This window comes from Sinocyclocheilus grahami, unplaced genomic scaffold (genome assembly GCF_001515645.1).
Source record: "Sinocyclocheilus grahami isolate Dianchi unplaced genomic scaffold, SAMN03320097.WGS_v1.1 scaffold816.1, whole genome shotgun sequence".
Lineage (NCBI taxonomy): Eukaryota > Metazoa > Chordata > Actinopteri > Cypriniformes > Cyprinidae > Sinocyclocheilus > Sinocyclocheilus grahami.
Window position 1 is genome coordinate 51,192 of NW_015505995.1, and position 14,033 is coordinate 65,224.

General features: G+C 34.7%; 2 protein-coding genes across 2 annotated transcripts; one reads left to right on the plus strand and one right to left on the minus strand.

Moving 5' to 3' along the window:
- The first annotated feature begins 2,732 nt into the window (after window positions 1-2,732).
- LOC107562285 (DEP domain-containing protein 7-like) lies at window positions 2,733-4,881 on the plus strand. The gene is made up of 6 exons (XM_016246908.1): window positions 2,733-2,956; window positions 3,035-3,273; window positions 3,363-3,505; window positions 3,579-3,704; window positions 3,808-3,883; window positions 4,637-4,881. The coding sequence occupies exons 1-6, from the start codon at window positions 2,748-2,750 to the stop codon at window positions 4,858-4,860; spliced, it is 1,017 nt and encodes a 338-aa protein (XP_016102394.1). The 5' UTR covers window positions 2,733-2,747; the 3' UTR covers window positions 4,861-4,881.
- A 1,792-nt stretch (window positions 4,882-6,673) lies between these two features.
- On the minus strand, window positions 6,674-11,426 carry LOC107562292 (sorting nexin-24-like; the record flags this gene model as incomplete). Its single annotated transcript, XM_016246914.1, has 2 exons — window positions 11,221-11,426; window positions 6,674-6,877 (listed from the first exon to the last, which is right to left on the minus strand). Coding segments are annotated over exons 1-2 (294 nt in total), but the record flags the coding sequence as incomplete, so codon positions are not given.
- Window positions 11,427-14,033: the final 2,607 nt, after the last annotated feature.

Here is a 14,033-nt window from a genome sequence, read left to right on the forward strand (position 1 = left end):
CACACACACACACACACACACCCACACACACACACACACACACCCACACCCACCCTATACATGTATTTTTTTTCTTATTTTTAATGAAAAATTTTAAAAAGATAAATTCCATGTATACTTTAACTTTATTTTACCTATTCTTTATTTTTTTTTATTATAATTCATGTCCAGTTAATGCCCCATTTACTTTAAGTTAAGCCAGTCCTTAATTCATTTTAAAATAAACATTTATTTAAATAATCAAAAGCAAAATATTTTAAGATTTTGTTTTTTAATTTTACCGTTTTATTTCTAATAAAATAATTTCCAATCACTTTAAGTCAAGCAAAACCTGTATTTATTTATTTTAAATAAATAAAAACTATAATTTTTAATTTTTGCCACTTTATTCCTCTGTATTTTTCACATTTTTATTTCTCAGCATTATGTATTTATTTACTTATTTATTGATTTTTTGGGAGTTCTTGCCTTTTTATATAAAACTGAATCAACATGCATGGAGCACTTGAGCTCTGATGCAAAATCAGCCATAATTTGCATAGAAACTGTTTTGCTATTTATTCAGCATGGAGTCAGATTCATTTGAATAAGCGTTTAAAGGTCTAAAAGCAAAGGTCTATTGTATTTCATGACTTAAACATGCCTCCAGCTTTGTTCATGAGCCAAATGTTGCCACATGTCCTGGGTTATGGCCCTCATAAATAAACCAGTAAACTTTGGTCAAGTTTAGCTGACCTGAAATAATCAAACCGAGATGTACAGATTAAACTCTTCTGGTGCAGCTGAGTTGTATATTTCTGCAGAATGCATCACCTGCAGCTCAGACGCAGTCAGACATGCCTGAAACCTCACCCTGCACACTCTGCCTCAGCCAATCAGCTTTGTTTTCTTTTGTTTGCTTCTGTTTGGATCCTGCATGGTGTAATTTAGCCACTGATTGGGGAAGTTTGAGTCAAACAGACTCCAGACTGAGCCGTTTGTCTTTGTTTGATCTGGAGATCTCTGGGAATCTGGACGGTCCTGTGTTGCGGTGAGTGTTCGGGCAGCGGACTTCAGACTGGAGCAGTAACTGTCTGCATGTGTGTTGCTCCAAGATTTGCATCTCAGATGAAATTTGGCCTCAGATGCACCCTGGAATCAGGTATCAAGGGAGACAAACTGCCCCCTAGTGGTGGAAATGCATGTGTAGGTCACAATTATTCAGCTCAGCAGTGCCAGAGCATCATGGCTCTTAATATATTACAAACTAATTCATATCATCCAAATGTTTGAATCAACAATATTTGAATCAGAATTTGTTTCTTTGATTCTCTGAATGTTTTCAATTCAGACATTTTGAAAAGCTTTTGTTTTTATATGTGTGTCCTTTCAAAAGCAAAATAATGATCTCATAATGTATAGAACGTATTTTATTAAAATTCTACTAGATTCCCTCTCTCACCTGTACTGTGTGATTAACAGTACTGAAAAAATGATGGAACAAAGATTTCAAACAAAAGGACTGCTGAATTATTTAAATGCTAGCATTTCCCTGGTCCTTAGATATGTTATGATTTTATTTCTCTCTTTGACATCAAACAAAGATTTGTTTTAAGATGTTTCATTCAGGTATTTGCAGCCCCTCGGGCATCTGGCAGAGTTTTTGCCACAACTATTTCAAGTTCACCATAGAGACCTGCACAGAAACATTCCCTACACTCAACAAATTAAAAACAGCAGAAACCACAAAGTACAAAGAAAGACGTGGGGTGTGTGTGAGAGAGAGAAAGCCACTGAGGTGACCACAGAGAAACGCAGATAACAGAATGGTATATTACCAGCGTTTGATCATAGGTCAGACAGCTGCCTTCTCCAGCGAGAGTGTGCGTATGTGTGAGCCTGAATGTGATCCACAAACACATCCCTCATTTCAAATGATGACACAAGACATCAATCTGCCTCAGACACAGAAAACAGAAACAGCTGCCAAGAAGAGGACACAGAAATAAACCTACAGACAGACCGACCGATATAGATAGATAGATAGTTTTTTTTTAATTATTTTTTTTATAAAATTTAGTTTCGACTTGTTTTCATTTTGACTTCACTTTAAATTATCTCATAATCATCTTTAACTCTAAGGTGGCAACATTATTTATTTATTAAATTGTTTTAAAAAATTAAGGCTAGTATGCCTCAACGTTTAAAATTTTTTTATAATTTTAATCTCATAATCATCTTTAACTCTGAGGTGGCAACATACAGTAGCATGCATATTGCAATATTTATTTTTTTGATCCAGTTTTGTTAAATAGCTAAAAGCTTATCCCTCAAAGTTAAAAAAATGTAAATGGTTATTTTGACTTTAACTCTTTAACGGCAACATAGTAAGCATATATTTAAATGTTTAAAACAAATTTAGCTAATCAAATATAATTTGTCTTTTTATTTCTTAATTTATCAATTATTTTAAACTCTGAGGTGGAAATATAAATTAGTGCAGTTATAAAAGTATACATACTGTATTGTGGGAATATAGTAGATACAAATATTAACTCTTCATTGGCACTTGAGCCTGTTGCATGTTGCAAGTAGAGTCATGCCGTAATGATTATTTTGTTAAGATTTTGAACTGATCAAATAATGAGTCAATAAAAAGTGATATTTTGCAAAGTGCAATGAATACAGAAAGTACTGTGCACAGCATGCATATTGCAAATATAGTAGACAACTGAGAAAAGCCTAGGTGGAACCTTAATAATATTGATATGAACTCTCCTTCAGTGGTCAGAGAAGTGTGGCAGGAGCAGACCATACGGAGGTTGTCTCAGCTGATAGATCTCCCCCTGCTGGAGGGAGTGCTGAACTGCTCAAAGATTGTTTCTCCCCCATCTCGTGGCAGTAATAATGCCCCTGACCTGCTCTACACCAGCAACTACCTCGACCGAGAGGTTCTCAAAGCCTTCAAAGAATCACAGTGAGACATCCCCACATTTAAACTCAAGAAATCAAACAATGAGGCTCCGACAGACCTAACTAGTTTTCCTGCACCCAGAGCTGATGTTTGGCTGTCAGCAGCCATCGACCTGCTGGATTTCCTTCCGGATCAGCTTGTGGTGGAGGTGAGCAGAGAACTACCCACGTTCTCCTGTGAGGAAGAGGGTGGCCAGAGCATGGATGACTGTAAACTACTGCTGTTTCATGTACTGGACAAACACTACGGACACATGGAGCGCAAGCCTCTCCTCTGTGACAGCATGGCAGACGTCTACACTGAGATCATGGAACTCCTGAGTGAGTAACGCTCCTCAAATGATGCCGCCTTTCCAAAAAAACAACCTTTCTTTGTGGCAATTTTTCTCTGTTTACCTGTGAATATATAGTGAATGGGAAGTTTGAACGAGTGTTAGAAGTCCTGCAGCTGACGCTGAAGCTGCTGTCTGCGTCTGCACGCGAGGAACTGCGCAGGCTGCTGGAGTTTATGGCCGCGGCTGCAGATGCTGCAAATGTCAAGCTGCACAAAGAAGTGAGGAGTCATAAAGCACGCAATGAGTTATTCACACAAATGTCAACTGTTTACACTTATTTCGAATTGTCAGATTGAAAACCGGGTGGTTGTGAAGAAGACGTTCACCAGAGCCGTCATCCAGAGCAAGAGTCTGACGAAAGGAAAGACCGACCTGCTCATGCTCTTCATGCTTGACAACCACCAGGAGATCTTCAAGGTTTCTTCTTTTTTAATGAATTGAGACAATACTGATCAATAATGATATAATACAGAAATAATTAGTTGTGGCTGTTGTACATCATCATACTTCCTTTTATTAGATTCCAGGGTCTCTTCACAAACTGGTCAGTGAGAAGCTGGATGACATTGTGAAACACAGAGATTCTTCCACAACTGGTATGATATTTAGTGTTATTTTAGCATTCATATATTTCAATTAATAATTGCAGTTAGTAATTTTAGTGCTTCAACTTGCACTTCATTTTTCATTTGTGACCCTGGACCACAAAACCAGTCATAAGGGTCAATTTTGTGAAATTGAGATGTATACATCTTCTGAAAGCTGAATGAATAAGCTTTCCATTGATGTATGATTTGTTAGGATTGGACATCTATTTGAAAATCTGGAATCTGAGCGTGCAAAAAAATCGCCTTTAAAGTTGTCCAAATGAAGTTCTTAGCAATGCATATTACTAATCAAAAAAAGTTTTAATATATTTACAGTAGGACATTTAAAAAATATCTTCATGGAACATGATCTTTACTTAATATCCTAATGATTTTTGGCATAAAAGAAAAATCAATAATTTTGACCCATACACTGTATTTTTGGCTATTGCTACAAATATACATCAGCGACTTAAGACTTGCTCCAGGGTCACATTTAAAGTTTTTCATCTAATATTTTTTTTTCCAGCTCTATTTTATTTGCATAGTATTGTAGCTTTTTATAAATGTTTTTAATTTAGGTTTTAGTTATTTTAATACAGTTAGTCATTATGATTTATATTTTATTTCATATTTATTTTAATTAACAAATGGTTTGATTTAGTTAACAGTAATAACCATGCATATTTATATAGTGCCATTTAACCTAACTATGATAATAATAAAGTGGTTTGAAGTATTTGTCTTCTCTTCTTATGTTAGATACCCCGTTTTGTCAGCGAGTGCCAAGAGACACGTACACCGAGACCATGAAGGACTCGACTAAAAATGAGCTGTACTCTCTCTTGAAAAACATTGATGAAAACACCAAATATCCCCTGAAAGAGAAGAAACGACTCCTGGCGCAGTTTTATAAGGGTCATCCAGACATCTTCATGCAGTATTTTGGGTCTAGACTGAGCACACTAAACCTTCTTGAAGTTTAAGTTCAGTTTTTTTTTTTATAGTTTTTTTGTATCCAAATAAATAAAAATAAACACATTTAAGTGTCAACTAAGAATGGAGTATGTGTCTTTAAATAGTCTACATTTAATATTCTACCTTCTTAGTGGGAAAATTTGTTATGGATAAATATAAATAAACTGAAAATACTCTGATAGAAGTGTGAATGTTACACCGAAATGAGTTATATAATCATATTATACACCAAAAAACGTGCTAAAATACGAAATGCAGCAGCCTGTCATATATTAAGACAGAAATCATATTTTGCTAGTTTTAAAAGGAACTCAAACTCAAGTTGTGAGCAATATACTAGTCTTTTCGTTCTTTATTAAAGTTTTGTAGTAGCCCATATATTATTTGTGATGCATTTGTTTTGTACTGAGGTACCTCTAGTTATGTCGTAAGTATTTTTAAAATCTTTATCAACTTTGCGAAATGCCTGAAAGCCATTACAAACATCTCCTTTGAGCTTTCGTCGCGTCCTCCTGTGCCTTTAATACTGATGCGTCTCCAGAAGCCGCTGTGGCTCCGCCCATTCTTTACGCGTTACAAACTCTGATTGGCTCTTCACTCCTAGACAGACAAAAGCTCGTCCAATCAGCGTCCGATGGGTCGGGACACGTCAATTAGAGCGGAGTGCGCTTCCAGCGCCTGTTCTCAGATCAGTTGGTCGTGCGCACAGCGTCGGGTGTTCCCACAGCGAGTAGACTTACTTAACTGTTCCTGGATCAGCTCTAGGGTTAAACTCTCGCCCCGGGGTTGAGACTGAATTCCGGGCGCAGCTCAAATCTCCTCCCCGGATGCCCCAGGAACAGTGATTGCCACACATTCAGTCAAGAAATATTTCTTATTATTATCAATATTGAAAACAGTTGTGCTGTTTCATATTTTTGTGGAAACGGTAATACCTTTTTCAGGACTCTTTGATGAATAGAAAGTTCAATAGAACAGCGTTTATTTGAAATAAAAAATGTTTTTTGGCCAATTTAATGCATCCTTGCTGAATAAAAGTATTGATTTCTTATTTAAAATAAATAAATGCAAGTAATATTTCTCATCAAATATCCAAAAACAAGGTGATGAGGGGTGAGGGTGCTACATTTGAAATAGCATACTAATATTCTATTTTTGCAGTATGTTGTACAGACTGTGCTTAGTATGTGATTTTAATTATTTTTTTGGTGTATATTGAATATTTCGATTTCCAAACACATTTGCCCTTTTAGAACACAGGTCTCGTAAAGGTTAAAAACAAAACAAAATGTGCTTTTTACAACCTGATTGCGTGCAATACTGTATCCCATAATATGACCCTCAATGATCCTCTATTTTGTCAAATGAGTAGGGTACAACAGGGCTAAAGGCGTTTGTAATTTGTTATTTTGTTTTCAGAATTGTGATTTGCTTTGCACTTCTCGGCCACCGTAACATATGCTTAATAAACTATTATACCTGTGTTGTTATTGCTAACAAAAACTATACAAAAAAAAATTCGGTAATTGAAATAATAAACTAAAACTTAAATAAATAAAAAAATTTAACGAAAATAAGAATTATTCCTTTGGTAATTAACTAAAGTTAGTCTTTGACGTACTAAAACTACTAAAACGGAAATAGACAAATTAAAGCTAAATCAAATTATTAAAAAGAATGACAAAAAAATTTAAAAATAAATAATGCTAATTCAAAATATGAATAAATACTATAACAGAATAAAATAGGCATAAAAAATGTATAGCATAAAACAATAAAATATTTTTTAAAATAATAAAACAACAACATAATATAATATAAAATAACTATATCTACCTGGATGTAGTCTTCCAGTTCCTGCCGTCTTTGCTCCAGCGGTTTGGTTCGCAGGTGCTGATTTCTCTTACTGGGGAAATCAGGAGCGCGCAGAATCTTCTTCAGCTTCCGGTGAAGCATCTGAAATTCACTGTGTCTCCGCAAAACAAAGTGTTTCCTTCCATTGAAGAGAATTTCCAACCTGAAGAGCTGAAAAACAAGAGAGTCTGTCATAAAACCCGTAAACGATCAGAACAGACTTCAACTAAATTAAATTGCTCTGTAACTACTACCATGTCAACCACTGATCTATATATATATATATACAGTGGGGCAAAAAAGTATTTAGTCAGCCACCAATTGTGCAAGTTCTCCCACTTAAAAAGATGAGAGAGGCCTGTAATTTTCATCATAGGTATACCTCAACTATGAGAGACAAAATGAGAAAAAAAATCCAGAAAATCACATTGTAGGATTTTTAAAGAATTAATTGGTAAATTCCTCGGTAAAATAAGTATTTGGTCACCTACAAACAAGCAAGATTTCTGTCTCTCACAGACCTGTAACTTCTTCTTTAAGAGGCTCCTCTGTCCTCCACTCGTTACCTGTATTAATGGCATCTGTTTGAACTCGTTATCAGTATAAAAGACACCTGTCCACAACCTCAAACAGTCACACTCCAAACTCCACCATGGCCAAGACCAAAGAGCTGTCAAAGGAACACAAAAGATGATGTTAGACACACTGTTCACACTGCTCTTTTCCATTCAATGAAAGAGAACAGGCTGCCGAACACCATACATGTGCCTTTATATAAATATACATTTACTCAGAAATATAAATACATTTATTAAAAATATGAATGTATAAATAAATTAAAATAAATATATTAAATACAGTATATTAAAATATGAATGCTCTTTAAAAAGTGGATGGGTTGTCGATCACAAATAAATATATACAATTTAATTTATATAAATGTATTTATATTATAAAATACATATGTAAATAAATATTTTTTACAATAAATAAATTAAATAGAAATAAATTAAATTAATCAATTAAATCTATTATATACTAAAATATTAAAGCTATTTTCCATACAGTGAAATAGGCTCTTTTATATAAATGTATAAATATATATATACAATTTAATTTATATAGATATACATTTATTTATTTATTTTTAAATACATTTATTATAAGTGTTTAAATAAATGTAAAATATATATATACACTTAAATACATTTTAGTAAATAAATACATTAAAATCCATATATACTACTTATACTCGCTTTGGATAAAAGCGTCTGCAAAATGACTAAAATGTATACTAAAATCATACTTTTTAAAAAATTATTATAGGTGAAAGATTCACATAATGCAGGTTTGGAACTGTAATGGAAATGTGAGTAAATTCAATGAGAATTTTCATTTTTAGTTGCACTCTCCCTTTATGGGTAAAGTGAGTTAGTGCAGGCGGGGGGGAGAGCATTCCTGGTTAACAATGAAGACACATGTCTCTTTTGGGCACCAGATTGTGTCATGTTTATCGGGGTCACAAGGACTCGATTTAAACCCAGTTTCTCCCTCTCTCGATCTTATAGAGCTCTCATTGTTGCTGATGTTCAGGGCCGGATATTTCCGTTAAGATGAAGAGCACTCTTTCTCTATTCATCTCCAGTACAGTAAAATTAATCTCTCTCAACTGTGACCTCCGACCTCCATTCTTCTGAAGTTCTACGGCTCTCAGTGTCCAGAGATGTTTTCATGGCTTGCTCAGTCTGACAGGTGCGAGTGTGCGTTTGCCATTACAGCTTTGACTGACATCAGCATGTTGCCGTGTGGTTGTGATTCAGCTGTGATTTAGCTGTTCTACTTTTAGCATCACACACAGACAACTGCCCCCCATAAACCCTCTCATTCAGAGCACAAAAACTCCTCATACAGCTCCATGTTATCCATTTCTGATCATAAACTGGTCAAACCATACAGAAGCACACGCTGTTGGGAACGATGTGAGGAAAATGCACACATTCTAGTTCGGTCAGCTGATTTGGCTCCATCTGATCTGATAAATGAACCAAAACTGCATCGTGTTATCTAGACCAGTGGTTCCCAATCCCAACCCTGGTCCTGTAGGCACCCCAACACTGCACGTTTTGCATGTCTCCTTAAATGAACACACATCAGACCTGAAATTGGTGTGTCAGAGAAAGAAGACATGCAAAATGTGCAGTGTTGGGGTGCCTCAAGGACCAGGGTTGGGAACCACTGATCTAGACGACACACAAAACATCTTTTAAGTGTTTTGAAAGCACAGTGACTCTCTTTCCTTCACTCTTGGCTGGGTCGGTTTTGGTTGCAGCTGGACAGTCCTAGAGAACTGGCTCAGACTCCATGCAACACACTGGTTCTACTATTTATCTATGGAAGCTTATTTTCCACCACTTTTTATCTCACAATTCGGACTATTTTTGCTCACAAGTTGCGAGTTTAGAACTCACGATTCAGACTTTTTTCTTTGAATTCTGAGTTTACATCTCGCAATTCTGACTTTTTTTCTCGGAATTCTAAAGTTTACATGTTAGAATTCTCACTTTTTTCTCAGAATTGTGAGTTTACATTTCCCAATTCTATATTTTTTCCCCGAACTTTTAGACACCTGACCTGACCTGACTGCATGCACATGCAAAATTCTGAGAAAAAAAGTCTGAATTGTGAGAAGTTAACTTGCATTTGCAAGATATGAACTCGTAAATTTGAGAAAAAGTCAGAATTGCGAGATGCAAACTCACAGCTGCAAAATATAAACTCGCAATTCAGAGAAAAAAAGTTAGAACTGCGAGATGTAAACTCAGAATTCTGAATTCTGCAAACCCACAATTGAGAGATATAAACTCACAAATCTGAGGAAAATTTCAGAATTTAGATATTTAAACTGTGAGATATAAAATTGCAATTATGAGAAAAGTCAGAATTGCAAGATGTAAACCCACAACTGCAAGATATAAACTTGTAAATCTAAGAAAAAAAGTCAGAATTGCAAGATGCAAACTTTAGAATTCTGTGAAAAAAAGTCAGAATTGTGAGATGTAAACTCGCAATTCTGAGAAAAAAGTTAGAACTGCGTGATGCAAACATAAATCTGGGAAAAATTTCAGAATTGTGAGATGTAAAACTGCAAGGTATAAAATTGCAATTATGAGAAAGTCAGAATTGCAAGATGTAAACTGAGAATTCTGAGACAAAAAAGTCAGAACTGTGAGATGTAAACTCACAATTCAGAGAAAAAAACTTGAGCTGTGAGTTTACAACTTGCAATTATAAGATATAAACTCGGAATTTGTAGAAAAAAGTCTGAATTGTGAGATATAAACACAATTGTGAGATTGTGAAATTGTAATATTTTTATTTCATGGTGAAATTATGCTTCCATAGTCATCAGACAGTGCTATGAATGGTGTAAAGCACTCAAATCATCCAGAATCGAGAGTAAGAACATTCAGATGATCTCTTGTTTAAATGAGTCGAGATGCTTCACACGGTCTAAATCGTGTCATATTCCTGCTCCATATATTCCAGTAAGTGATGACAGTAGAGCTGCTGGGGTGCATCTCATCTCTCTTCTATAGAATTGCATATTTCGTCATTTTTCCGTAAAATCGTTCAAATCCACTGGAGACACACCTTTAAGGGAAACACTTAACTAACTTCTTACCTTAGATTTTATTGCATTTAAATAGTCATTTGTCTGGTGTACTCTAGTACTCTGATATCACTTATGCTTGTATTGTTCTCATTTGTTGCTTCCTAGTAAACAGGACATTGACAAATCCAAACAAATCGTCTAAATAACGTTGTGACAACATGCTGAAAATATAAGTGCACAATAAATTAGCCATCCCTAGTTGGAAGTTCATCTAAATGTAGCGCAACAAGGTTGCTACAGCTCTCTTGCATATAACATTTCTGCATTGTTACAACCAACGTTACAATAGTAGTACAAAAAAATTATGTTGCCACAACGTGTTTGACGTGTTGTCTGCTAAATGAATACATTTTCTAACATTTGCTATGCATTTATTTAAAATAAAACATATATTATAAGGAAAATGATAATTTCATGTAAGCAATAATTTTCTATTTTCGGTTGCTAGGCAACATGACGTCACAGAACGTTGACAGTGGATCTTCTTAGAACTCATACACGAGTATAAAATCTAAAATACAAGGAACTTTGCAATAATTTACCATGTTTTCCTCCAATGTGCAGTCACAATAGTTGAAAAGTGAAACAACATTATAGAAATAACGAAATACACTGATATCTCATTAATTTACTATAGTTTTACAGTAATAACTGTATGGTATTTTAGTTGCACCTTTGGTTACCATGATAGCCTCAAAGACCGACTAATACATTATTCTTAACTTTCAAAATAAATGACAACTACAAAAGCAAGTGCAAAACGTCAAACGCACGTTCGCGCTCTATAGATTATAGCTAATATATCACTGTTGGGGAACCACAGAGTTTCTGTATAACTTACTTTGCGCAACTTTCCCGTCTCGTCCACTTCCCTCATGAGAGACGGAATAAAGACCTCGATGACCGGAGACACACACTGATGATCCAACATCTCCAACACAAGCGCACAGATCACAGAGCGAACTGAAGATCAACTCCTGTGCTGTGATTCTGAATATGATCACTGCTGACTGACTGACTGAGGAAACAATCCGGGGTGCATCTCCAGAGCTCCTCCTCCAAACACACACACACAGCTGAGAGAAATAAAGCCATTCATACAGAACGACAGGACTTTGAAGATTAAGATCTTACCGAACATTAAGGAATAGCATGTTAATTTATTAATTAAATAGCATTGAATACAAAAATTGCAATGAAAAACATTGCTAGTACAGGTAAACCAACTGCCAGAGAGCAAAAAAACAAACAAAAACGAGTTATATAAACTGAGAGATTAAAAATGTCAATGACATAATCGTCTTCACTGGCGTGTCCGCTTTTTTATTTATTCTTTTATTTACTTATTTATTTTTTTGTCCAATCAAATCCCAGGTAGCACACCTACGTCTGCAAGATGTCTGTTACAGATCGCTTCATCTGGAAAGCATCTGCTGTGTACAAACATCTTTAAGATGTCAGTTTGACATGCATTCTGAATCATAAACATCTTAAAGACATCTTCTAAACGTCTATTTGACATCTGATAGGAAACGTCCTAAACAAAAATGAATTTAGTGAATTTAACGGTAAAAGACTGTAAAAATGCTAGAGTAAAAACGGTTAACGGTAAATTCCCTTACTATATACGGTGAAAAACTGTACTGGACATTACATGTGTTGGACATACATTTTACGGCAGTATACCGTTTTTGGAAGTGAAAAAGACCGTATAATTTACAGTGAATAACCGTAAATTGACATTCCCAGAATTCCCTGCATTACATTTCAAATTTGATTGTTTTTTTGTTTTTAGCTGTTTCTTCTTGGTTTGTTTTCTTATCAGTTTTGTACATTAGGGTTGTGTGTTGTTTCAGTTTCATGTGTGTTACCGTGATGGTGTTTAGTGTTTGTGTGAATGACACGGTGCACCTTCTATATATGTTATTATTTAAAAGCTGCTTGTGATGGGCTTTGGTTCATCATGTGACTTTCTCATCAACATCTGCATTTGGTGGTTATCAGTGTATTACAAAGGTACAAAACAGATTTCAGTACTTCAATAGATTGGTATATTAACATTATATCAGTTAATGAAAATACGGTATTTAACTGTAAATGTAAGTTAAAACCGTAAAACCTAAAATGTTGCTACCGTATTTTTTACGGTAAAATTCCGGCAACCACAGCTGCCGTTTTTTTACCGTACATTATACAGATTTTTTTTTACAGTGTATAGGCTATTGCAGATGAACAACGCTCTAAAAAATACGTCTTGCAGATGTATGCAGACGTCAAATAGACGTCTCCGTGACGTGAGCTATCAGGAATGCTCTTTCCAATTAAAATGTCCCCATTCGGACCTGATTGGTCGAACAATTTATGGTCCTACGCCTTCCACAGACGATATTAACACATATAAATAAATGTATAAATAAACCACTTAACTTAGTGATTGCTATCGGGATGTGAAGAGACTTTCAACCAGCATAACAAAAAAATATTTTTGAACCAAATCACCTACCCTGCCTTTAACACACTCGATGTCTCACTATTTTTATTTATTTATTTTCTTTCATTTTGAGTGAAAACTGCATGTTTCTCTGGAGATTATACCATTCAAAGTTCTTCACTTATCATTCTTAATAAACGCTGTAATAGACTTATGAGAAGTTATGTAAAAGGATATTTGTGTAACTTCTACAAATGTACATTTATTTGTGCATTAAAATATTCTATTCTTAGTTTCTACTAATGCTATTGATTGTACCATTTCAGTACTGTATCATTTGAGTAATAAACATTTAAGTGTTCAGTATTTAAAATAGAAGGACTATTTTTGTAAGGTCAGTAGTTAACACTGCATCAGCACTAAACATGATGTCCTCATTTCTTCTGTCTGAATGAATTTACTGCTGACTAAACAGTCCCGTCTGAAGATAACCCACATTCCTGATGCTCAAGTGTTATCCCAGCATTCCCACGTCATCCCAACTGTTCTGTTCAATTCAATGCTCTCAGTTTATTCTCATCCAAAAAAGAGCAACTGATCATGAACCCTGGACATTTTTTGAGCTACAGATTGCTGGAAAACAAACAAGCTGAAAAGTTGAATGATTAATGAATTTATACTTCAAAGGCTGTTGGTGAAAGATTAATTCCGCTGCAGCTGTCATAATTTTACCAGTAAACCTTCAATGAGGTCACATGAAAATGCCACATCAAATCTCAGAGAAACAACCATTTACGATAAGAGTATTAAATGAGAGCTGGTGCTTTCAACACAGAACAAATACTAGAAGAGGGAAGGCCTGTAGGATCACTTCTTCCTTTAGTCCACTGTGTGGATGTGGATCTTTTGGTTCAAGGTTTCAGAAAAGACAAATATTAAGAAGCATTTAATGCAACCAGTTATTTTCAGTGTAGTTACTGTTAACTAAAACTATACAATTTTATCATTGTTATTATTATTATTAATTAAAATTAAAATAACAGGAGAAAATAAAAATTTGAAGATTAAAAAAACTGAAATCAAATGTTAAAAATACTAAAATCAGTCAAAATAAAATAAAGAAATGAAAACTAAAAATAATAATGAAAAATGCACATAAAAATGACTCAAATTAAACTTAAAATATAAACTGAAAATATAAAGCAAAAGCTAATTTAAATATT